Source organism: Aspergillus oryzae, chromosome 3 (assembly GCF_000184455.2).
Source record: "Aspergillus oryzae RIB40 DNA, chromosome 3".
Classification (NCBI taxonomy): Eukaryota; Fungi; Ascomycota; class Eurotiomycetes; order Eurotiales; family Aspergillaceae; genus Aspergillus; species Aspergillus oryzae.
In genome coordinates, this window is record NC_036437.1 from 347,528 (window position 1) to 370,719 (window position 23,192).

The 23,192-nt window shown below is 47.4% G+C and overlaps 10 protein-coding genes across 10 annotated transcripts; 4 read left to right on the forward strand and 6 right to left on the reverse strand.

Moving 5' to 3' along the window:
• Positions 1 to 463: 463 nt before the first annotated feature.
• On the reverse strand, positions 464 to 1,445 carry AO090023000136 (class I SAM-dependent methyltransferase; the record flags this gene model as incomplete). Its single annotated transcript, XM_001820664.3, has 2 exons — positions 464 to 1,125; positions 1,205 to 1,445. 2 exons carry the CDS (start codon positions 1,443 to 1,445, stop codon positions 464 to 466), a joined length of 903 nt encoding a protein of 300 aa, XP_001820716.3.
• A 213-nt stretch (positions 1,446 to 1,658) lies between these two features.
• Positions 1,659 to 2,274, reverse strand: AO090023000137 (uncharacterized protein; the record flags this gene model as incomplete). Its single annotated transcript, XM_023235443.1, has 2 exons — positions 1,659 to 2,023; positions 2,253 to 2,274. 2 exons carry the CDS (start codon positions 2,272 to 2,274, stop codon positions 1,659 to 1,661), a joined length of 387 nt encoding a protein of 128 aa, XP_023090463.1.
• Positions 2,275 to 3,261: 987 nt separating this feature from the next.
• AO090023000138 (uncharacterized protein) lies at positions 3,262 to 3,672 on the reverse strand (the record flags this gene model as incomplete). The annotated part of the gene is made up of 1 exon (XM_023235444.1): positions 3,262 to 3,672. The coding sequence occupies one exon, from the start codon at positions 3,670 to 3,672 to the stop codon at positions 3,262 to 3,264; it is 411 nt and encodes a 136-aa protein (XP_023090464.1).
• Positions 3,673 to 4,841: 1,169 nt separating this feature from the next.
• AO090023000139 (alpha/beta hydrolase) lies at positions 4,842 to 5,309 on the reverse strand (the record flags this gene model as incomplete). Its single annotated transcript, XM_001820667.3, has 1 exon — positions 4,842 to 5,309. The coding sequence occupies one exon, from the start codon at positions 5,307 to 5,309 to the stop codon at positions 4,842 to 4,844; it is 468 nt and encodes a 155-aa protein (XP_001820719.3).
• A 3,324-nt stretch (positions 5,310 to 8,633) lies between these two features.
• AO090023000140 (NAD(P)/FAD-dependent oxidoreductase) lies at positions 8,634 to 9,977 on the reverse strand (the record flags this gene model as incomplete). Its single annotated transcript, XM_001820668.3, has 1 exon — positions 8,634 to 9,977. The coding sequence occupies one exon, from the start codon at positions 9,975 to 9,977 to the stop codon at positions 8,634 to 8,636; it is 1,344 nt and encodes a 447-aa protein (XP_001820720.1).
• Positions 9,978 to 10,345: 368 nt separating this feature from the next.
• Positions 10,346 to 11,599, forward strand: AO090023000141 (MBL fold metallo-hydrolase; the record flags this gene model as incomplete). Its single annotated transcript, XM_001820669.3, has 2 exons — positions 10,346 to 11,135; positions 11,190 to 11,599. The coding sequence occupies 2 exons, from the start codon at positions 10,346 to 10,348 to the stop codon at positions 11,597 to 11,599; spliced, it is 1,200 nt and encodes a 399-aa protein (XP_001820721.1).
• A 1,412-nt stretch (positions 11,600 to 13,011) lies between these two features.
• Positions 13,012 to 15,552, forward strand: AO090023000142 (GcvT family protein; the record flags this gene model as incomplete). The annotated part of the gene is made up of 1 exon (XM_001820670.3): positions 13,012 to 15,552. One exon carries the CDS (start codon positions 13,012 to 13,014, stop codon positions 15,550 to 15,552), a length of 2,541 nt encoding a protein of 846 aa, XP_001820722.1.
• A 3,224-nt stretch (positions 15,553 to 18,776) lies between these two features.
• Positions 18,777 to 19,588, reverse strand: AO090023000143 (cupin domain-containing protein; the record flags this gene model as incomplete). The annotated part of the gene is made up of 2 exons (XM_023235445.1): positions 18,777 to 18,885; positions 19,212 to 19,588. The coding sequence occupies 2 exons, from the start codon at positions 19,586 to 19,588 to the stop codon at positions 18,777 to 18,779; spliced, it is 486 nt and encodes a 161-aa protein (XP_023090465.1).
• Positions 19,589 to 20,886: 1,298 nt separating this feature from the next.
• On the forward strand, positions 20,887 to 21,790 carry AO090023000144 (uncharacterized protein; the record flags this gene model as incomplete). The annotated part of the gene is made up of 3 exons (XM_023235446.1): positions 20,887 to 21,025; positions 21,214 to 21,434; positions 21,536 to 21,790. 3 exons carry the CDS (start codon positions 20,887 to 20,889, stop codon positions 21,788 to 21,790), a joined length of 615 nt encoding a protein of 204 aa, XP_023090466.1.
• An 833-nt stretch (positions 21,791 to 22,623) lies between these two features.
• AO090023000145 (uncharacterized protein) lies at positions 22,624 to 22,949 on the forward strand (the record flags this gene model as incomplete). The annotated part of the gene is made up of 2 exons (XM_023235447.1): positions 22,624 to 22,865; positions 22,889 to 22,949. The coding sequence occupies 2 exons, from the start codon at positions 22,624 to 22,626 to the stop codon at positions 22,947 to 22,949; spliced, it is 303 nt and encodes a 100-aa protein (XP_023090467.1).
• Positions 22,950 to 23,192: the final 243 nt, after the last annotated feature.

Below are 23,192 nucleotides of genomic sequence, written 5' to 3' on the forward strand. Positions count from 1 at the left end.
CTAAGTTTAAGGGACTATGACAGCTATGAAGATCTTGAAAAGTGCTAAGCATTATTCTCACACGACCAACTGGCCCCCTTCGCATCCTCACGGTTGCCTTTCAGATGGTGAGGAAACTGCGCTGGTGTATGTGGTGAGAGAGCCCCTGAACATGGGAACATAAATGTACTTGCAAGCTACGTGGCCAGAGTAGCGATATATGACAATTGCCACGACCACATACCTGACTGTGTCTGGCACCTGAAGCATAGCCAAAGCTTTTGGGAAGTCACGAGGTTCGTGCATTTCCGACATGTAACCGAAGAACGCAACGTGGGTAGAATAGCTATAAGTAATTATGCAGCACCATGCAGATTAAGTGCGTCAGAGGGCCCTGAAAATCTCAAATTAACAAACTAAAAAGAACAGTGTGAATAGTACTAAAGGAAGGATCAATATTTACCCCCTTTTTTGCTCCTTATAATTAGACGAAATTAGCAACCCAAACATCCATGGCCCTAACTCCTTCCCGACCCCCTGGGATACCTTCCAAGCTTGCCTCACACGCATCCCGTAACGCGAGAACCACCGCCCGTTCCCTCTCACCACTCACCTGCTCCTCTACTTCCCATCCGAAGGAGGGGGAAAGACAAGCAGAGACCTCCCATTGTCCATCCAACAAACCCTCACTACCTGGCACGCGGGTTTCACTCTCCAGATGCCATCCGGCAGCTAGGGCCAGCTCTGTCAACTGCTTTGGCCCTAGCACCGTGCGGACGTTCGAGATGCTGCCCTTGGGTTTACGGCACTCCAGCGCTGCCTGGGTGAGCGCAGCTAATACGTGAGGCTGGGAGGAGGGGTGCGTCGCTACTAACGACCACTCAGCAAGGAGAAGACGCTTGCTGTGCTGCTTGAGGACACGGAAGGTGGAAAGGACGAGCGAGGGGGAGCCGAAGTACCATAGGCAGTGGGCGAGTACTGTTGCGTCAAAGGCCTTAGGGTCGCTGGCGGGCAGCGAGGAGGTGGAAGAGGGGGAGGAGAGGGAGGAGAGGTAGTCCAGGGGGGACTGTTGGACCCAAGTAATCCGCTTACCCAGTGGGCCTTGCGAGATGTGACCCTGTGCTTGGCCGAGAGTATACGGGGCACCTGCAGGAAGCACCAGTTGACTGCTTTCCACTCACACCACCAGGACAGGCAGCAAGGGAAGAAAGGCGAAAGGACTCACCATAATCCAATTCTGCCGGATCGACCGCCACCACCCTCCCCAGCTCGCCCACAGCATTGGCAAGGACAGTCGTGCAGTCCCCCTGCCCGCATCCTAGTTCCAGCACATTGGAGCCAGTGGGAATGTTCCAGTGCTGCAGGAGAGCCAGGCGGTGAGAGGTCTGGGAGTGCTGGATGCTGAAGTGGGCGGGATCGTGTAGGGAGACACGGGCGATAGAGGCGGCTTCGAGTTGAGTGGACATGTTGTACTCGATGGGTTTTGCTACTGACGAGCTGCGGATGCGGACATCTCATAATGTCAGACTTGGAGGCCGTAAAATTAGCATGGGTGAGCTACTGCCCAACCCCGCCTTTTAGAGTGACTCACATCTCCTTATCTAACAGATTGGCCCCGCCCACCAGTGTTCACCATATAGTTCAGTCTTTCGTTATAGTCCATTGGGATCAAACAGTATTTAAGTCTCAAAGTCGCAAGACCAGCAATCTGATATAATGTCCCCATGAATTTGCATTAGATTTTGGATTGCCAGACCTGATGCCAGTGCTCCACCAATCGTAGCATCAAGCGAAACCAGGCCCTTCATGATGGTGTCGATATGTTGTTTCCAGGTGGAGTCAGCATGGGGACTTAGGGATCTGTCTTTCGGTGTGCCCTCGCCACAAGGCGGATATAACTGCATATCAAGTATAGCCTCAATAGCCTTTTGGAAGGTAGCCGCTACCAGTGTAGGGGTGATATGGTAAGAGAGTATTGAGGCCTCAGCACTAACGCCGTTCTGGAGGTTGAAGACCTCCTCAAAAGGCAGCGAGAGCACACACTCTGCTGTCCGTGTTACTTATAAAGCAGCCTCCTCGTTGTATGTTTGTAATTTCGAGAAGATACTGTGGCTGCAAGGTTGGTTTAACCCAGTCCTAGTCGGGTTCAAAGTCTCCAGGAGAACGAAGACACCGAGATTCCAGAACATCACAATCGAGACTGTTTGAGACTAATTAGTATGGTGGTTGAATTAAACACATTTAAGGGAGTCATGGCCATATGAGTGACGCACCAGAAGACAATCTTGAACGCATGGAAAAAAATCCAAGATTTTCTATACAGTAGTCCAAGAAAGATCCAAAAACTTCCTTGAATCTACCCACCGCCGTTATCGTCGAGGTTACATCCGCTGATAGGTTTGGACATAATTCAATGTCATTCTGGATCGAGCTAAAGAGGAAGCCTTTTATTGCAACTACTTGTTTCCAGACACGGAAGGCCTCCGCAGTTGCTGCGCGACATATACCGGGAACACTGTTATCAAAGTCTTGATTGAAGCCCTGATCAAAGACATAAGGCGATGTTGGCTCGTATCCGGAAGAAGTCGCTTGACCTAAGAGATATTCAGCAAAGAATTGGTGTTTAAGATACGGCCTAGTTACCTTTGTCATTACCCAAAACGTCAGAAAGCTTGCAGACGTGATCTGCTGTGAGTGCTGCCCCTATATCACGGACATGATTACACCATCGCACCACACTCAGGCTAGCTTCCATAATAGTACCATATGTAGAATGCGATCCCAGGTTCAAGCAGTATTGCTCAACAAGCCCAGCCAAGCAATTCAGCTTATGCAGCCCCGCATCAAGGAATTCATGCGCTACAAGAGTCTCACCGCTCGCCTTCGCTGGAATAGAAATACCGTCAAACATTAAGATCGCATATACAACTCTGAAGGATTGAACAGAAAGCGCATTTTTAATGAGTGATCGCGCCTGGAACCAACTGTCATAGAAGGCGTCCATCGGTGAGTTGCGTGGCGTGTCTCTGCCAATCGGACTGTTATAGTTGGTGGTTGATTGAACTCCAGTGGGAGAATCGGCAGAAGATAGCCACTGAAGTGAGAATGCTCTGAGCACCGCTTTCAAAACAGCGTCTGACTTTCTCCGAGCGGAGACAGTCAGTCTGTTACCATAGAGATCGCTGAAATGGTCTAGGAAACGAATAGTGCCCAATATTGTCATTCTGTGGCTGATATCCTGCGCCATAGACCCTGGTTGTTGAGATGAGGGACCGGAAGTGATCAAGGACATATCCGATTGAGATATTGAAGAGGGGGTCTTAGGAGGTTTTCAGTTGATAGAGGGTCTAGTTGCACAGGCTTTTGGTCCTGGGGGCTATCACCACCATCTTCTTCTAACTGATAGCGATGTCCAGGTTTGTATAGATTGCATTCATAGCCGATGAACCTGGACGCACAACCTGTAACGATCGTATCATGGATACGGGCCAGGCATTCTTCAAGAATCTTTGCGTCCAATTTAGAATTAAGCAGGTAGACAGGACTGCTAGGCGAGCTGCCAACGCTAAGCTGAGAGTTAAGCAGAACAGGGCGCTTTATCGTGTCCGAGCCATGTGTCACAGGAGAAGTGACAATCTCATCATGATGTCGTCCTGGCCTTGCAGTATCCGCGATTATGTCGGGAAACTCCATACTATATAGATTAGGTGTAGAAGTCTCATCAAGACAATGATCAAAATCGATGTTGAGCCAAGACGCCAAAATGTCCTGATCTGCTACAGCGTGTACTTGGAGTGCATCGCCCGCGTTTTCTACAGTGCTGGTTGATCCATCGTCTTCCCCAGACAAATTAGCCCTTGATGCATATCGCCTGCGACTTCTTCGCGTTGTTACCCGTGGGTGAGACCGGACAAGATCAAAAGTGCAAGGTGACCCTGTGCGATTGCAATTAGTGCATATTGAGGGAACCTTTCCCTCTTTACCAGGCGGCAAGCAGCAACGCCGTTTCGATCGTCGACATGCATCGCAACTTGAATACTGGCGCCTCGAGAGTGCAGTCGAAGGCGTCATCTGCGCCGATGATATAGAACCTGCAATATTTCCCGTTTATCTATCGCTAAGAGAGCACAAATGGTGATATTGCAGTAGTAGGATGAGTATAGAAGAAAGTTTAGATTTGATTTCCCTCGGAACAAACCGGGCATCTGGCCGATCTAGTCAGGTGACATGCCCTATCACCACTTTTTATACATCAATATGTCGTCGATATCTGCAATCGATTCTTCATTGCATTGTAAATTCTCAGAAGTTCTAGGAAGAGCATTGTACGAAGTCTGCCCAGTTTGGTACACACTTGAAAATCAGGCTAGTCCACTTGGTAGGCTCACGGATATATTGCATGGCAATCTATACACCCATCGTCTAGGTAAAACGTTCTTTCACCCGCTATATGTTCTCTCCAGCAGCCCGACGAATACACTCAACGACAAAAGTCGGGTTGCTTAAAAACGGCGAATGTCCCTCTTGGCATCTTTCAACGTGGAAAACATCATCGCCCTGGGCAATCATTCTCTCTTGATACGATAATGCTAGGGCCTCGTCGTTCTCGCAGACGATGTATGTACTAGGAATCTCACGGTAGGCCGTGTAAGTGACAGGTACAGTCAGAGGGCCCGTTGGGAATGATCCCAGGAGCTCCACCGCCTCATCCACATCTTTGGGATCGCAGCGATTATAAAAGATATCTCGAATGATGTCCTTATCTAGGAGCATCGCTCCATCCTAACATGGTAACACCAATAATCAGCACCTATATTTAAAGCAAAGAGTACATCGTAATTCAATGGCATAGAGCTTATCCATCATACCTCTGTGAAACGCATACCGCCGTACTTGGCCTGTAACTCCTGGCGTTGCCGCTCCAACTCCTCTTCCTCGGGGGTCTGGGGCTGGATCTGACCGACATGAGTCTGGCCCTCAGGAAGCGCCATAGCACACATGTAGATCAGTCGCACAACACCGCCCTTTAAACCCTGTTTCTCGCGTGCTTCCTTGCCCAACCCTTTCACGGCCTCGGACATGGCAACCCCGCCAAACGAGTGAGCGACCGCAATGACATCATTGCCATTGTCAAGGCTCTTCAGGATAACCTCACGGACGGCTTGGGCATCTTGATCCCAACTGGCATGGGGAGGGCTTGAATTCACAGACGGTAATGTCACGCCGACAGCTTCGTAGTTGAACTTTGCCAGACCATCAATGAGGTATTTGTAATGTTTCGGGCAATGCCATGAGCCCGGCACGATTACAATAGTAGGATTGTTAGCCATCTTGGTATCTTTTAGACAAAGAGGGGAGGATATGGCTTGTAATGACTGGGCGAGTAAAGAATTGAGAATTTGGGTGACTCGAACGGGTGACGAGAAGAGCTAAATAGTTTGAGAGAATACCATCGGATCCGCAGCAGAGTGTAATGTTACAGCGGAGCCGACGAGGAACATCGGAACCGATAGCCATTTGCACCTTTGAAGCTTAGCATTTTAGCTTCAGACCACCCTGCAGAAGGAGTGGTGATGCGTATAGACAGAGGTATGTAATTATAAGAGAAATTTATCGAAGGTTTGAGTCGTACTCGCTCATCATTTGGTTTGTATTGTCTTGTGTAGACTAGACCCGGGATATCGGAGAGCCGTACTGCACACAAATCAAAGTCAGTCTATGCTAAGTCGACACTTACGCTTCCAACGATATTCATATTTCATTGCATTCCATTCCTCTTTAAAAAAAAATACCGTTACAAATTTCACTACTGTGGAATAGTATAGGTCGTTACTATGCGTATTGTATCAATGTGGCAATGTAGCAGATAAATCTGTACATCTTGAATGGACCTCTCTCGATAGAGATGAAATATTTCTGCCCCCCATATATGAAATACGTATAAAGCAATGATGAAGCTCATTAATGATACTAACGTTAGCCTGAAACCAGGAAATCTCAGTTGTTCTGTGCGACCATAGTATCAAAATATTTAAACGATTATGATACGTCGATATACTGCACGCTGTATAGTATGAGGGTAGTAATGATCGGATCAAATTGATAAAGCGGCTTAACTTCTTATTGTTTCACTTTAGGACATTTGAGACACTGTCCTTATGAGACCAAGGTCAAAGGGCCCTGACTTCTTTGTATCCCCTTTGATATAAAGCCTCACGACCGTCTCATCATGTCAGGGTTCTGGAAATATGATCAACTGGTTATACTCTACTGAAACTATGGAAAAGCTCGAGTTCCTCAGAAAGAAGTGTGTGTCCCATCCAACATCCCTAAGGGTGAAAATACCAATGCCTTTCGCCATCATCAATAGCGGCTCAAACAAAAACAACGCAATGCTTGGTTATAGGACATGGTAGCGCGTCCCGAGGGAATAATATCACTGACAAATAAAACTCTATAGGTTGTGGCGTATATTAAGCGGCTCGAGCAAGACAACATACAACAGGAATATCAAGCAAGAAATTGCCAGCATAGAGCATTTCTAGGAGAGTTTCCGATACGATAGTGTCGTGCCTGGGGGATTTGTGTCTGTTCACAGTGAAATTATATTGATGGCAAACAAAGCGTTCGGACGAGCAAATTGGAAGTTTTGGGGCTCACATGAAATTTTAAGGGAAAGCAGTTGCCAATTCGAGGAACATGGAAAGTATTTTGAAGAATGGAAGCTCGAAGTTAGGTCGCGAATGATTGTCGAGCGTAACAGAAAGAGGGTTGATGGGTTCGCGGAAAACAAATTCCAGAAGGTCGTGCCAGCTAGAACAGATAACAGACAATGGTGCAAAGAGTCCGCCTTTCGGAAAGCTGATGATGAGGCGTGTTGAATGCCCTCGAGAAGTTTGGTGATGTTTATCCAACAGTATCGCAAGCTTTAGAAGGACATAAGTTACGTAACTAGATGAGCCAGTGTCTGTCTTCTTGGTACTGATGACTTTGGTATTATGGCAATGTATGGTGGTGATGCTGCTGTTCCTCATGGACGAGCGATTGTGTATGATGTATTTCTTGTAGCGAAAATCATATGTCGGATATTGTCTTTTAGGATGAATATTCTAGTGACGTATAAGTATACCATAGCTCAAGTCTACATACTTATATCACTGTAGATACGATCGTCAGTCCGAGTTCATATTATACATTATCTACATATTATTGGGTTCAAGGACTGCAGAAGGCCTTATGTCTCTCTTCAAATGTAAATAATTTCGCAATTTCTAGCTCGACAAGTATTCATTAGCCGACTGCATCTATGCAAGATATATCATGGTTACCAGAATTATGTCACCAATCATTCAACTGTCCACCAGCTATCATTGATGCGTCACTCGAAGATGGATCAGAGCTCAAGCGAAAATAAATGGGAAGGCAGAATACTTGCCTTACCTATGACAGTAAAGACTGTTACAAGGGATTGCAAATAGGCTAACCTCAGTATACCCCAATCAGCCCTACAACTTAGGTCCAAACCAACCCCACCTACCATAATCTGGAAGCGGTTATTAACCTCCACAGTAGAATGGACCCTGATTTATAAATTAGCTTGGGACATGAAGAAACTAAGCTTAATTAACTAAGCAGGGGCTCCAGAACGTGACGTAGCCCAGGCAGCTTGAAGAACATGATGCCTGTGAGCATGTTATATATCACCAATCTGATCATTTTCAATGTTATGATCTTAGATCAATATGTAACGATCGATTAATCCATTGTTATTATTCACTTTGCAGGATTTAACTAAACTGTGGGTTTTCTAAACATTTGCATCTGGACTTCGAAGATTTATTCCCAGATTAATGTATTGAATTAGGCTTAAATAAAATATCTCTTGTGACTGGATTTGAAAGTCGCCGGCTTCCGGCTCGTGGGATTATGTTCTTGTCCCTAAATCCCGAATTATTTGTATCAATATAAGCGCGTTCTAGACCACATCCACTTCATGTCCCTATATATCCCGAGCCATTATAGCATATCCTAAGCCTTGTTTTAATCGGCGATTGATGATGGCGTTGGTCATAAGCATGAGAATGACATGACATGATGTCAAGTGCATGATCCCTTTCGGCCGACTGAACAGACACGAACCTTCTCGGACGATAAGATTTTTATCGCCCGAGGAGAGTAAGGTTGAATAACGACCGGTATAACCACGGAATAAATGTTGAAAAGTACGAAAGATGATAGTTCGAAGTAATCTATACTATACTATGTAGGTCTTTTAAGCTATCAATCTCCGTTCCCCGCAAAAGTGCGCGGGGAATATGAGGGTTCGGAGGAGAAAAATGAAGGAAGCGGGTTTAATGTGGTTCGGCAAGCCGTCCAGGGTTCTCGGCCGTACTTGGACCCACCCAATGACAGGTCCGATTTCGGCTACCAAATGACGTGATTTGAAAATTTGGAGGAGCAAGAAGTCGAACATCGAAGGGTAAAAATCAAAAGAAATTGGGAAAGGGGGGTCATTGTTGGAGGCGACAGGAGCAAGTTATACAATTTTGTAGGATAGTATGAACATAGATTGTAAAATGTAATTTTCGCTAATTTTGAAGCTTCCAGTATTTGTTTATCTCAAGAAGTATAGTACACACGAGCTCCAGGCTCTTCTAGTTAACCCAACCCTTAGGACCGCCCCATTGGCCCTTGACCATGGATTGGTAGTACACCCAAGGGAAGAAGTCTTTCTTCAGATGATAGAATGCACGGCGAGGAGTGGCTTGGTCGATACCGAACAGGTTGCCAAAAGTCTCCTTGGGCTGCCCGCCGTACTTGAATTCAGCCAAAAGAACCTTGCCGTACTCAGTCAGCAGAGGACAGGAAGTATAACCGTCATAGTTTCCTTCGGGCTCCTTGCCTTCCATTGTGGAAAGCAAACCACGAACAAGAATGGGTGATTGGGAAGTAATTGCGGCCGCCGTCTTGGCTGTAGGAAGACTGGAGCCATCACCCGCAGACCAGACGTTAGAGAATTTCTTGTGACGCAGGGTGCTATCATCGACATCGACAAAACCAGCCTCGTTCGCTAGAGGGCTGTTCTTGACAAATGCGTGGGGTCCCATCTTGGGTACAACGTGCAACAGATCGAACTGCTTCTTGACCTTCTCCTGACCATCGAGACGAGCAAAAGTGGCTGTGTTGCCTTCGATGGCGACGAGGTCATGCTGGAAGAGTCCCTCGACGCCCCTTTCCTTCCGCAGAGCCTCAAGTGTAGCACTGTACTTGGGCACACCAAACATGGCCGGGAGAGCAGTGGCAAAGCTGATATTGATAGCAGAACTGGAGGGGTTGCTGGGATCGTACAGGCCGGCTCTCTTCCAATGGTCCAATGCGAGCCACATGACCTTTTGCGGCGCACCTGCACATTTGATCACACCGGCAGGTTGGGTAAAAAGAGCAACACCTTTCTCGAGTTTTTGGACAGTGCGGAAGACTTTGTCGCAAGTGTTGTAACCATAGATAGTAGAGACAAGAGAGTCGGGAGACTCCAGAGCCTCGGGCAGACCCTCAATGCTACCATAGTTGATGTTAATGCCGGGAACCACAACCAGCTGTTCATAGTTGACCTTGTCGCCATTACCAAGAGTGACAAGATTCTCCTCAGGGGAAAACGTGGACACGCTGTCGTTGTAGAATTTGAGCTTAGGGTCGACCAGACTGTTCATTGGCCTGCGCAACTCCTCCTTGGTTTTAAGACCACCGCCAACTAGAGTCCATCCGGGCTGATAATGATGCCACTCTGCAGGGTCGATAACAGCAATATCGTCTTGAGTAAATTTGCCAGAGTGAAGAAGCTGATGGCTGATAGACAGACCAGCCGTACCACCACCAACTACCACGACCTTGTGGTTCCGAGAAGCAGAGCTCACTGGTGAAGCTCTTGCGAAATTGCGTGCTGCTGGAGCTTTTTGGGCAGCAGCGCAAGCTGCCGACGTTACTCGAGTGCGGAACATGTCTAGAAATGAATGGTGCTCAACGGAAAATGATAATTAGCTTGTAAGAAAAAAAGTAGTTAAAAAGACAAACGGCAAGATCACTTTAAAAAGAATGGGAGAATGGCCGTCGGTGGTGAATGGAGTAACACCGGGGAGCGATGGATAAGATTATCAAGAAGGCGGAACAAGTTTGATCGCCGACTGCTCTTTATGTACCTGACAGCACGTGGACCGGTCGGCGAAGAATCGGACGGTCGCAGCGCTTGCCACTTCCCGCATTCGGTGGACCCCGGGAACCCTAACTTGGATAACCTTAAGTATTTGTAAATCCCCTTCTCTGTACATATCCCATGCTTTCTAATGTTCCATCATAACACAAAATCATCATGAACTCCCTTAGAGCTTCCCAGGCTGCTTTGGGCTCACTTGAGCCAATGGCCAACTCGATCCAAGCCACAACTCTTAGGAGGCCGCTCCGTTCTCTTTGCCAACATGCCAATATGAGGGCCTCATATACCACCAAAACCTACTATTTACCCATCAGTGCTGATTTTCGAAGAGCTTCACTGAAAAACAAGTTGGATGAAAGACGTACATTATCATGTAATAACTCACCGTCTTCACGCTCTATTACGACCAAAATCCCACAAGCTGTGGCCCGAGGCCGAGCTTCGTACAGCACGGAAGCCACCGCGGCCGGGGAGCCTACCATTCACGCCGTATTTGAGACGAAGACAGGTACATGGCAATACGTGGTCGCTGACCCATCCACTTTGGCTGCTGTCATCATCGACCCAGTCTTGGATTATGACCCAGCCAGCCAAGCCGTTACCACCTTCGCTGCCGATTCACTACTCTCATTGGTCAAGGAAAAGGGTTACAAGATCGACAGGATCTTGGAGACTCATGCCCATGCAGACCATCTCACTGCAGCGTCTTATCTCCAAAGTCGCCTTACGCAGGAGCATGGCCACAAGCCGTCGATCGGCATTGGCAAGCGTATCGGCCAGGTGCAGAGATTATTCGGTCGGAGATACGCAGTTCCACCCGATGAATACAGTGTTGTTTTTGACACACTATTTGACGATGATGAGAAGTTCAAGATTGGAAACTTGGTAGCCACAGCCATGCACCTGCCCGGGCACACTCCAGACCATTTAGGCTATAAAATTGGAGGTAAGGGTCTCAATACAACCCCTCCCGAGTTCCAGATATGCTGACAACTCTCAGATAATGTATTCTGCGGGGATTCTTTATTCCACGCGGATATCGGTACTGCGCGTTGCGACTTCCCTGGCGGAAGTGCACACAGCCTCTTCAACTCCGGGCGTAAGCTTCTTAGTTTGCCGGACCACGTAAAAATCTGGACAGGCCATGATTATCCACCGGAGGGTCGCGCAACCCCGATACCTTGGCTGAGTGTGCAAGATCACAAGAGCCAAAACAAACACCTGAGGGACGGTATCACTGAGGAGGAGTTTGTGTCTCTGCGGCAGGAGCGAGACGCAAAATTGGCAGAGCCAAGATTGCTCCACCAGTCTCTCCAAATAAACATCCGGGCAGGACAACTTCCGAAGCCAACGGAAGCTGGGCATCGGATGCTTCACGTGCCGCTAAAACTTGGAGATGTTAAATGGTAAAAGGTGACTGTGTCTGGGAAATATGTCTGAAAGCTGTAGTAGGATGATATGAGTGCTTCAACCAGAAAATGGGTGCTAAGGTGTAAAATTGGAACCAATCGGCAAATACTTACGTTATGTGTGCTGTGCATATATGCTAATGTGGGGTTTATTTGCTTATCGATGGACCAGACAGTCCTGAGGGATCAGCCTTCTGCTTTTCTGTAGGTGATAAAGAATAATACTCTGTTGGTGACTAGTGAACGTCAATGATGAATTATCTTCCATTAACACAAATCACCGAGTAGCCAAAGAGGGGTTTGACGTTCATAAACTGTCGGTGAGAAACCTCCATATCTGCCGTATGCCACAAGATGCCTTAGATGATGGCTCACGAAAGTGAAGGAATATTTATCCTGAATGTTCTTCCTTTGTTCGCAACCTTGGGCGACTTGATGACGGACAGCCCACGATACTTGAGATTGACGTTTCGAAAAAAGGCAAAAGTCTATTAGTGAGATTGTGCGGCACGGTCCATACCATGAATTGAATATCGTTAAGAAATTTGCAAGCCGATAGAGTGTTAGTGGCTGAGAAGTGACTTCGCTAGAACTTAACAACCTGCACAGCCAGGTCTTTCACACTACCCCTCTCATGATATATCGGAACTTCGACTAGTGGATGGAGTCATGCTAACAGCCCAATATCAGCTGAGCCTCCACTTGAACTGATAACGAACGGACGGATAGTACAGAATCGCAATCCAACATAGGCAGCCTATACGGCAAGAGAGGTAATAATGGATGCATTACGTTTACACAATCAGCTAAACCATTGATATCGGATAGAGATAGATCGTTATCCTATGTGGACCTCGTAGCGGCCGCTGCAACAAGTTTCCGGAGCCCATCCACTATCTATGGCCGGGTCTGGCCAGATCTTACCGTCGTCATTTGACCTTTGATCCTTGGACTGAAAGTCTGATAAAGATAGAATTAAGGATGCTATTGCTCAACGCCCCATGGGGTTATACAGTCCATCGGCGCCTAAGCCGAATCCGGACACACGCAGACACCATGGCCTGAAGGGGCTAAACTCACATGATCGGATCATTCCTAAAAGGGAAATCGTATCCAGAATCTGGGCAGTGACTAAGATTCCGCTAGACCAAAACGAGCAAAAAGGACCCCATGACCAAGACCGGTATACTCACCCATCTACTCCGTACATCTTCTTGATCTCCGTCGGCATACGGCCCGGCGGCTTCACTTTGATATCGATGGAGGTTATACCTTATCTCACACATACCTTCCAAAGAGCGGCGGGGAAGCGGCATGAGAGCCGTGCCCTCCGCTCTGTATCGATGGTTGTCGACGAATAAATAATGGCTTAGTCGCGACTGACTGGAATAGCGATCAAGCGTTTTTCTCAACATGGAAGACCCTACACAAAGAGTTATTATTATTGGGGCCGGTATCGTGGGAACCAACATCGCCGACGAGCTGGTCTCGCGCGGATGGAAGGATATCACCGTTGTCGAGCAAGGCCCGTTGCATATGCCGGGCGGCTCGACATCACACGCTCCCGGTCTCGTGTTCCAGACTACGCCTTCGAAGACCATGACCAATTTAGCCCGCTATACTGTTGAAAAGCTACTATCTCTCGATTGCTTCAATCAAGTAGGTGGCCTGGAAGTGGCGACGACCCCTGAGAGACTCCAAGAACTTAAGCGCAAGCACGGCTATGCCTCGTCGTGGGGGATTGAGGCACGCCTCATCGATGCCGAAGAATGCCTTAAGATTTATCCTCTCTTGAATAAGGAAAAGGTTCTAGGAGGTCTACATATCCCGAGTGACGGTCTAGCACTCGCTGCACGCGCGACACAATTGCTTATCGAAAGGACCCGCAATGCCGGTGTCCGCTATCTCGAGTCCACACCTGTCACCGGCATTGAACGAAGTGGTCGCCGGGTGACAGGAGTGAGAATACCCAACGGTGTCATTCCTGCCGATATTATAATTTCTTGTGCTGGATTTTGGGGTGTTGAAGTTGGCGCCATGGTCGGCGTGCCGATTCCTTTGCTTCCGCTAGCGCATCAGTATGCGAAAACAACTGCCGTGCCGGCGCTCGCTGGCCGAGCCGTTAATGATCTTCCCAATGGACTTAATGCTGAACGACCTATCCTACGCCACCAAGACCATGATCTATATTTTCGTGAGCATGGCGGCCAGTACGGCATCGGCTATTACGGTCATCGCCCCATGCCAGTCGTCGCCGGATCGTTGGGATTAACTCCTAAGCATGTCGATGAAAAGAATATGCCATCCCGGTTGGAGTTTACCCGCGAGGATTTCGACCCAGCCTGGAAGGAGACACAGGAATTGTTGCCCGCTCTACGCGACACAGAAATTGACGACGGTTTCAATGGCATTTTCTCTTTCACTCCGGATGGTGGTCCCCTTATTGGACAAGCGCCGAATGTCGAGGGCTTCTATGTAGCCGAGGCGGTCTGGGTAACGCATTCGGCTGGTGTTGCGCGTGCTGTGGCAGAGGTGCTTACGACAGGCCGATCTCAGATTGACCTTTCTGAGTGCGAGCTCTCCCGTTTTGAAGAAATTCAACTCAGCCGTGACTACGTCAGCGAGACATCGCAGCAGAACTTTGTCGAGATCTACGATATACTTCACCCCATGCAACCGAAGGAGTCTCCACGGAATCTTCGCGTTAGTCCCTTCTATAACAGAGAGCGAGAGCTGGGTGCTTTCTTCCTCGAGCTTGGAGGGTGGGAGCGTCCATTCTGGTACGAATCGAATTCAGAGTTACTTAAGTATCTCCCGGCCCAATGGCAACCTGTCGAGAGAGACGCCTGGTCAGCACGGTTCTACTCGCCTATTGCCGCCGTGGAAGCCTGGAAAACACGCAATGCAGTAGCCATGTACGATATGACCTCGTTTCACCGATTCGAGGTGTCCGGCCCAGGGTCTGTCGATCTCCTCCAACGGCTAACTACAGGCGACATCACTGCTAAGCCTGGGACTATCACTTACACTCTGCTCCTGAACGACCACGGCGGAATTCGCAGTGACATTTTCGTGTCGAGGCTCAGTGAGGACGCCTTCCAAATTGGAGCAAACACAGCTATCGATCTGGAATATCTAGTTAGAGAAGGTCGTCGCCAAGAACAGCACACTCCGAGCCGGTGGGTACAGGTACGTGAAATTACTGGCAGCACCTGTTGCATCGGACTCTGGGGACCCCGCGCCTGGGAGGTCATTAGCACCATCACCACAGATGACTTTTCGAACGCGGGGCTGCCTTACCTCGGGGTCAAGAGCGCGACTATTGCCGGAATCCCAGTAACAGCTTTCCGGAAGTCCTACGTCGGGGAACTTGGCTGGGAAATCCAGACCAGCTCCCAATACGGTCAGCGGTTGTGGGATGCGATCTGGCAGGCAGGAAAATGCCACGGGCTAATCGCGGCCGGCCGCGCTGCCTTCAACGCTTTGAGGTTGGAAAAGGGCTACCGTACCTTCGGCAGCGATATGACCACCGAGCACAACCCATATGAAGCAGGCGTTGCTTCCGCCATTAAGACGGACAAGAAGGAAAACTATGTGGGTAAAGCTGCCATCCAGCGTCTTTCCAAACAGGCACCCACAAGACGTCTGCGCTGCCTCGCCGTTAATGATGGGCGTTCTATGGTGCTTGGGAAGGAGCCAGTATTTCTGAACGGTAAAGCTACTGGATATGTCACTAGCGCCGCATTCGGCTTCACGGTTCGAAAGCCGGTCGCGTACGCCTGGTTACCCGCCAGCGTAACAGAGGGCCAGACGGTTGAGATCGAGTACTTTGGGCGGCGTATCCCAGCTACCGTCACGGCAGAGCCATTGTACGACCCGCAAAATAGCCGACTACATGCGGACGGCTCATTGGTGGTGCCCGAGTTGCAGAAGCCCTTGAAGAGCCTTCTATAACGATATTGAATTTAATGAGCGATGCAATAAGATTAGCGCTGTTTGTCTATGTTTATTGATATTGGACTGTACAGGGGAATAAACCCAAACGACGATGACCAGGTTATGTTGATAGACCCTGCATGTGTATCCATTGATTTTATTTGTTTTCACTTCTAACCATTGCGATTATGTTTGTGGCGCGATGGATGCGTATGTGATCTAGAGATACAAACAATATACATCAGCATTAAAACTGGTCTTGGACCTTCAATAATCCGTCTAATTCTGGCAACCTTTTACACCATCACTCAGACTTGAGTCTTAAGCTACGCACGTACTACCTCGCAGGGCATACAAAGTGAAATGTCACGCCGTCGCAAAGCATAACACAGCAAACATGACATTTTCCAAGGACTGATGTGCGAGGAGTGTTCGCCATAGTCATACCCATGTTCAATCATGTCATTGCGCTAGGTAGATCTCCCGCATGGCTGGTCTATATTAAGAACGCAGCATCTCGTACATCCGAGTATACTTAGGGGGTGGGGAGGTTCAAGCCGTACCTTAATATGTTAGCTCTCCACACGGATGTCTTGGCATGCTTTATTTAGTTCTCGGCAGGGTGGATGCAGTGGATGGATCTCGATGAAGCGTCCATGATCCACATCTCCACCCGAAGTGGAATAGGCAGCAGTGGCTGAGCCCTCGTTATCTTCATCCGTCCTATTTTAGGCACAGGGCCCATGCTTCCTCCAGGAACAGCGTTTATACTGGTCTATTAATTCATATAGGTGGACTCCGTATAAATATGTCCAGAGAAGAGCCCACACAGTGAGATCAAGCCTTTCCCAGGATCATGATCAACATGAGAAGATCTGAGGGCAACCAACTGACTCAAAATAATCGAGCTAACAGGCGGTCTCGGGTAGCCTTGGCCTGTGATATCTGTCGTCTGCGAAAGTCACGGGTAAATATATATCCCTATCCTTAGACTGCATGTGTAGGCTGACACATTTCTAGTGCGATGGCATTCGCCCCAGTTGTTCTGCGTGTGGTCGTTTGGGGTTTGAGTGTGTATATACTACCCCAAACCATAGCCAGAATGTTATCATTCAGAAAGAGTTTGTGACGCGCGCATTAGTCCAACTGTGGAGGCGTTGTTTGTGGGGCTGATCATGTTATAGGTATTTCCAAGCGCTGGAAGATCGTGTTAAGAGCATAGAAGAAACCCTAGCCTCCATGAAGGATGACTTTGGGGCGTCGATTTCTTCACAGACCTCCGACATTGAAGTTAAGGGCGCTATGAATGATACAAATAGCCCAGTCCAGGGTATAGGGTTAAGTTATCTTATCGATGAAAATGAACCTGGATTTCTTGGTATATATGACATATGTTTCCTTCTATTCGAGTGCCGGTTAATTAACGGGTGTGCAAAAGGCCCTTCATCAAACGATCACTTCCTGCGTTGTTTATGCTATGCCATTACACAGGGAAAGGATATGCATATTATAACTACCTCTACCACGGAGTCTTACGTGGGCTCCTCCCAAACTCAATATCCAACTCCAGCCTCCGAAAGAAAACAGCCATCGGAGGTAAATATCTTTGCACTCCCACCAGCCAACGAAATGACGGAACTTGTCCAGAAGTTTTTCTTTCAAATTGGGATCTTGTTTCCTTTCATATACCCGGTTACGTTTCTAGAGACATACAGCCATTTGCTCAAGAATGGTTGCTTAAGTGTGAGTCGAAAATGGCTGGCACTTCTAAACTTGACTTTCGCCACGGTTAAACTATCTATAATCCCGAACAGGCAGTTCTTTGCAACATACATTGCCCAATCTGATGTTTATTACCAACGGGCAGTGGACCTATTCGGCGAGCAAGTATTTAACGGCGAGAACATCGAAGATGGTGAGTAGTCCTCCGTGTCACTAAATGGCATGATACAGGCTCATTGTCCACCGCAGTGCAGTTCCTGCTTCTCCTAGGCCAATATCTTCATGGGAGACATAAGCCTGGACAGGCATGGACGGTGCATACTTTAGCTGTTAAGGCAGCCTTTAAACTTGGCCTCCACTCGCAAAATGCTCTGAAAGATATGCCCGCGCTGACAAAGGAGGCGCGCAAACGCACCTGGTATGGGTGTGTCATGATCGACAGGTATATGTTCCTGGATAATGCCTATTCCCCTGATGTCAACATTGGCAGGCTGAAGCGTCCGTGCGATTCAGGTTATTGAGTATGACACTTGGAAGACCAGCCGCCATACCAGACTGCTACGTAAAGCTCGAACTGCCTGCGAACCACGAATGCATAGATACATCCACTATCATGGACAATACAACAGCTGACCTTAGTGTTTCCTGCCTCAATTCTACTATGTAAGTTCGCCGATGCAGCAGGCTACACCTATTATACTAAACGAAGGACTTAGTGTCCTATACAAACAACTCGCAACCATCATTGACATACTATTCGACCACAATCTGGACACTGGCACGTCTTTAAGTATAAACGAGATTATTTCACACATTTCGACAATGGAGGATAACCTTTGCGCTTGGCAGATATCACTCCCCCAAGGTCTAACCATTCTCTCGGCTGCAGGATTACGTGATGAGCAGCAGGAGCCGATCACCAACGCTGAATTCTTCTCAAGAAAGTTCTCTGTTATGATTTCATTACGATACTACAATATCCGTACTCTTCTCCATCGTCCAACACTGGCCAGTATGGTTGAAACATGCCGCCATACAACCGATGACCAGGGATCTCAGACGCTTCCCTTAGTTGGACTTCACAGCTTGGAGATATGCACTGAGTCAGCAATTGCCACTATAGATATAATATATGAATTAGTCCATGCCTCCGATTGGCGAGCTAATCTTCTAGAGACCTGGTGGTTCTCGCTGCACTATGGTACGTGTGCACCAGCAAGCCTGTTTTGACTCTCCATTCTTTCTCAATCTAATGTAGGTATAGTATTCAACGCGGCATTAGCTATCATAGGCGTGCTGTGGCTCTGTAAATCAAACTATGTGTTGGGTCTCGCAATGGAACAACTGGCGACAAATGCGAGGATGTATCCTGACCGTGCCATTGCAGTACTGTCTCAGCTAGTGTCTGGTGACGCCGTTACAGATCGATGTCGGAATATTCTTCAACAGTTGACAAAGCTTCTCAATGATCATACCAGTGAGATAATGTCCTCTCTATGATCATGTAACATCCGCGATTGCTAACGCGTATGAGGGATAAGGACAAGGAGACGTGTTCCTGGACCAGTTGACATCACTCCAAGGCCAAGATAGTATGTCGGAGACGCTAGATCCCCTATCTCACGGCAGCTATCATTCGATACATAACGTGCGTTTCAACGCCTCTATAACTATTGAGGATCTTCTGGCCTTATCTAGTGGAACAGGGATGTTACCTAGTGTCCAATGGCAGGGGCTTACTTCTATGCAGGGTTTCGACGTAGAAGGGCCATAATCAATGTACATAATTGCTACTCAAACCAAGAAAATATTGAGACCCCAAAACCAATGGTAATACGATACCCTTGAGAAAGTCCTACAGAATAATAGAATTTTACTTCACTTAAGTAACATTGCCTCATCATTCCATTGCGTCAACTATTCCTTCAAAATTCTAATCCTTCTTCGCAGCATACTCCTCATCAGTAACCGGATCAAGCCAAATAGTCTTCCCCAACCCCACAACAAAATGCGTCATGATACTCCCATCATCAGCACCATGCCAGTGAGTCGTTCCCGGGGGAGCCCAGATCAGGTCTCCCATCTTGATGCGACGTGGCTCACTACCCTTATCGCAGATCCAACCGGACCCGGCCACAACCTTCAGAAATTGCCCTCCTGGGTGGGTGTGCCAATGTGTCCGCGCACAGGGAGTGAAAGTCACATTGGCCATGGAGGTGGTTTCATCCGTATGAAGCGTGTCGAAATAAACTTCGCCCGTGAATATGGTGGTGGGTTTGAGGGTTGTTTGGCTGCCTTGGGAGGAGCTGGAGATGATGATTGTTTCGGGCATTGTTGGAATTTCACCACGAGGCGTTGAATGGAGTTTCTTTTTGAACTGTTTAGTTCTAGTGTTAGAGCTTTAGGATATTTGAAGCGTCCGGATGGAAGGTAGTTGTTGACTTATTTCATGCGATGTTGGTGACTGACCTTTTGGATGGGACATTGGTCACTTACATAGATAAAATGCTTAGATTCGCGGGGTTCCTGTTGTTGGGAAAGATGGGCTTTTATAGGATTTATTAGCATTGACCCCTCGGCACAATTAACAAATAGCTATGCCGTCCGAAATTTATTATGGAGTATAACCTGACGATCTATGTAATCTGCAGCTCACTGTCGGACTTGGCGGGTTTACGGCACTTTAACAGGTGGGTTAAGGCCGACGGATGACGGATGATGGCAACGCGGGGTTTACGGGGTGTAGAGCCCTAATCTAATCTGTTTCTGTTTCGTGTACTTGATATAGAAGAAAAGGATAAAAATCACTTTATTAGTATTCTATTCTACCACTCAGTTAATAATATGACATCTTCGTCCTTGCCTACATATCCTTACCTAGTTAACAGACTATCTGTCCTGTATAGTAGATCTACCCTTCCCCTTCAGCCTTAGGCCTAGATTACTAGTTAATACTAAACACTTTCGATATCATCTATACTCATCATGATACCAGCGTAAAGGATAGCAACATGAAACACCGCTACTGTGACGTATTTAACCCCAACCGCGATGAATATCAACTTTAGAGGCGATAAGAGATGAAGCTTTTATGTTAGCGAAAGCAAGACCATGGGGCAAGGATTTTAGTCTAGCGAGTGAGGCTGCAGAATTTCCATCAGGGCTACATGGCACGAAATGATTAAAAGCCGTTAAAGTGTCAGAGTAGCTAGCTTTCTTGGTTTAAAACATCCCAACTGTCGCTTTCTAGCAATATTCAGTTGTACGACATATATATATTTTGAGTGGAGCTCCACTGCAACAACGTGGTCGTGCCAAGCATATGCCAGGTAGCCTTCATTACATGGGCGCAGATCGTCAAAAAAGCGTCAATAGGCTAATATACAGTGATGCAAGACCTTACGTCGGGTCTACTTTGCTCTAGAAATTAAGCACGGCGGTACCGGTCACATATGGATGTCAATTTATTTGGTCTTTACAAGTTGCATTTCCATACGCACCGTCTGTCAACGAGAGACATAACAAGAAGAGAAGAGAGAACAGAGAGCCCTAACTTCCCGTACAAGTGCAGTGATGGCGATACATTTGGAGGCAAATAATGGATTGTAAGTGAAGAGTGAGGCTAGCAAAATGCAGATTCCCAGCCTTGTCTGCGGACACCAACACGTACATCCCGTAATTGAAGCCAATCAATCAAAGCCACGCACGCGCATGTCTGGACGATGTGGATACGAAAAACAACCTTTTCTTGCTCAATTCCGTCGCATTTGTTAGTTCATATGACTATCATCTACCTTCGTACATATTCTTATTATGCTCTGTTGCTGTCACTCTTTTCTTTCTTGCCATTCTCCTCTTTCCTCATTCCAGATGTCTACCAATAGCCTCTGAGCAATAAAATGGAAACTCTCGTAAGCTATGGAGTTACCTATCTAATAACGAACAACTCCACATTAGCAACCTTGGCTGCTGCTGTCTACGGACTCTTACTCAAATCATCAACGAAACGTCTCTCTGTCCGCGCTGTTCTACTATGTCAATCACCGGAGTATTCCTTGACCAAATCAGACATCGACGAATTCTTATCTAGTTCCTGCGGAAGAGATACTTGCGAGTGGTTATGCATATGCACTAGCGTTGACGAAAACTACAAAGGACCAGCAATGAAAGCTGTTCATGTAAGCCTATACTCGTCTCACTCGTTTGCCTCGCATCTTATAGAACATTGGCAAAGGATCTGTACTATCGGCAAGGAGAGTGGCTAATAATCAAATACCAGATTGATCTCGAACACGAAAGCATGTTATACGATGACTCGCTTCGTGAGCTTCCAATTCGTCAACTAAGCAGTAAGCTTGTTGGCCTGCATACATTCAAAGAACATCGCTTCCGGATCGTACCTGAACGGGCGGGCGAGGACACAGATGATGTTGGTCAGCTTTTTAGTAGCTGTCTTGTACTGATGCATTTGAAGGATATCTATGAACGATGCTATGGGGATGATTCGGGCGACGATGAACGATACTCGGAGTAAGTGAAGTATAGTGGACTATCTCTTTGCGGCATAACTGACCATAATAGTGAAAGGATTCTCTGTTTTCTGCAGAAGTTCACAGAAGAGTACAGAGTATATCTGGAGTCACTTTCAGATGAAAAGGTCTCTGAGATTCTTGGGGTTATCGAGGATCCTAAGTTCGGATGGATGCTCAATGAGCTTAGGAAACGGCGCACGAAGAGCACTATGAGGCAAGGGTGACTGTAACATCGAATGACGTGCAAATCTAGTCGAATAATGATTTTTGATGTGATTATACCTCTACCCTTTCACATGTCTCCGGCACTGTGTGCGCTGCTGCCAGCGATATTGATGTGCACTCTCGGATTAACCGCAACCTCTACCTGATGATTGAATATGATTAATGCGCTCGAACCTACGGTGCCGAAGTGACAAAATCAAACCCTTCAGTATTAAGTGACTACAAAGCATCTAAATTCAGAGAGAGCAGGAGGTTATGTATGCTGCAAGGGTTACTCACTGCTCTACCTATAACAAGCAGTTTGGAGATGAGTTATATGTTACATAAAGCTATACATAAGTCGAGATATGTTTATATCCTCGGGCTGTCCATCGTAAGGTTCACAACCATTATATTGGATGATTGACGATTGCTACCCAGGGGGTTACCTTGGCCTATCGCAACCGTTAGTCCTCCGTCTCTTGATATGGCCAGAGCTTGGAAAATAGCTCTCTCTGAGTTTCGTCTTGAGCCAACCCAATGAAATCTCTTTTATTTCCTGACTAATTTTAACCGCAGCTTCATAGTCCTCGTATCTAATCATGCCATCGTGAGGAAGGAGTGCTTGATCATGGAGTATTGTGAGCAGCTGCCCAACACCGTCAATGTTCTCTTCTTCCTCCGAGTAGAGCTCGAGGTCGGTTTTCGTGACTTGAACTGGACAAGTCAGCCCGCTGTCCGAGGAGACCTCTTCCCAATAAGCAGCAAGCACAATAAGCGACTGTCGAAGGAAGAAAAGGTTTCGCCTTTCCCATACACCGGTTACCAGACAAACCGTCTTCTGTTGAAGGACAGCCCAGTGACGCGATGCTCGTTTGTATACCTGAGCTTCGCAGTATATATGCATTGTCTCGCTCTCTAAGTTCTTCTGGATCTCATTCTGCTCTTCTTCATTGAGACTGTCGAAATTTTCGGGCTTCTGTGGAACGACCTAACCCTCCCGGACAGGCCCGGTGTGTTGAACCATCCTCGGAACGCCGGACTGGTAGAACAAAGGGGCAACGCACGCGGATTGCCAGTCTATTATACTTGTAATCTCATGGGTATTAGGGTCCACGAATACATTGTCCAAATGAAGATCTGGGTGCCACAGGACATTTGAACTTGCTGCTTCGTCGTCCGATGAGGGAATCAAGTAAG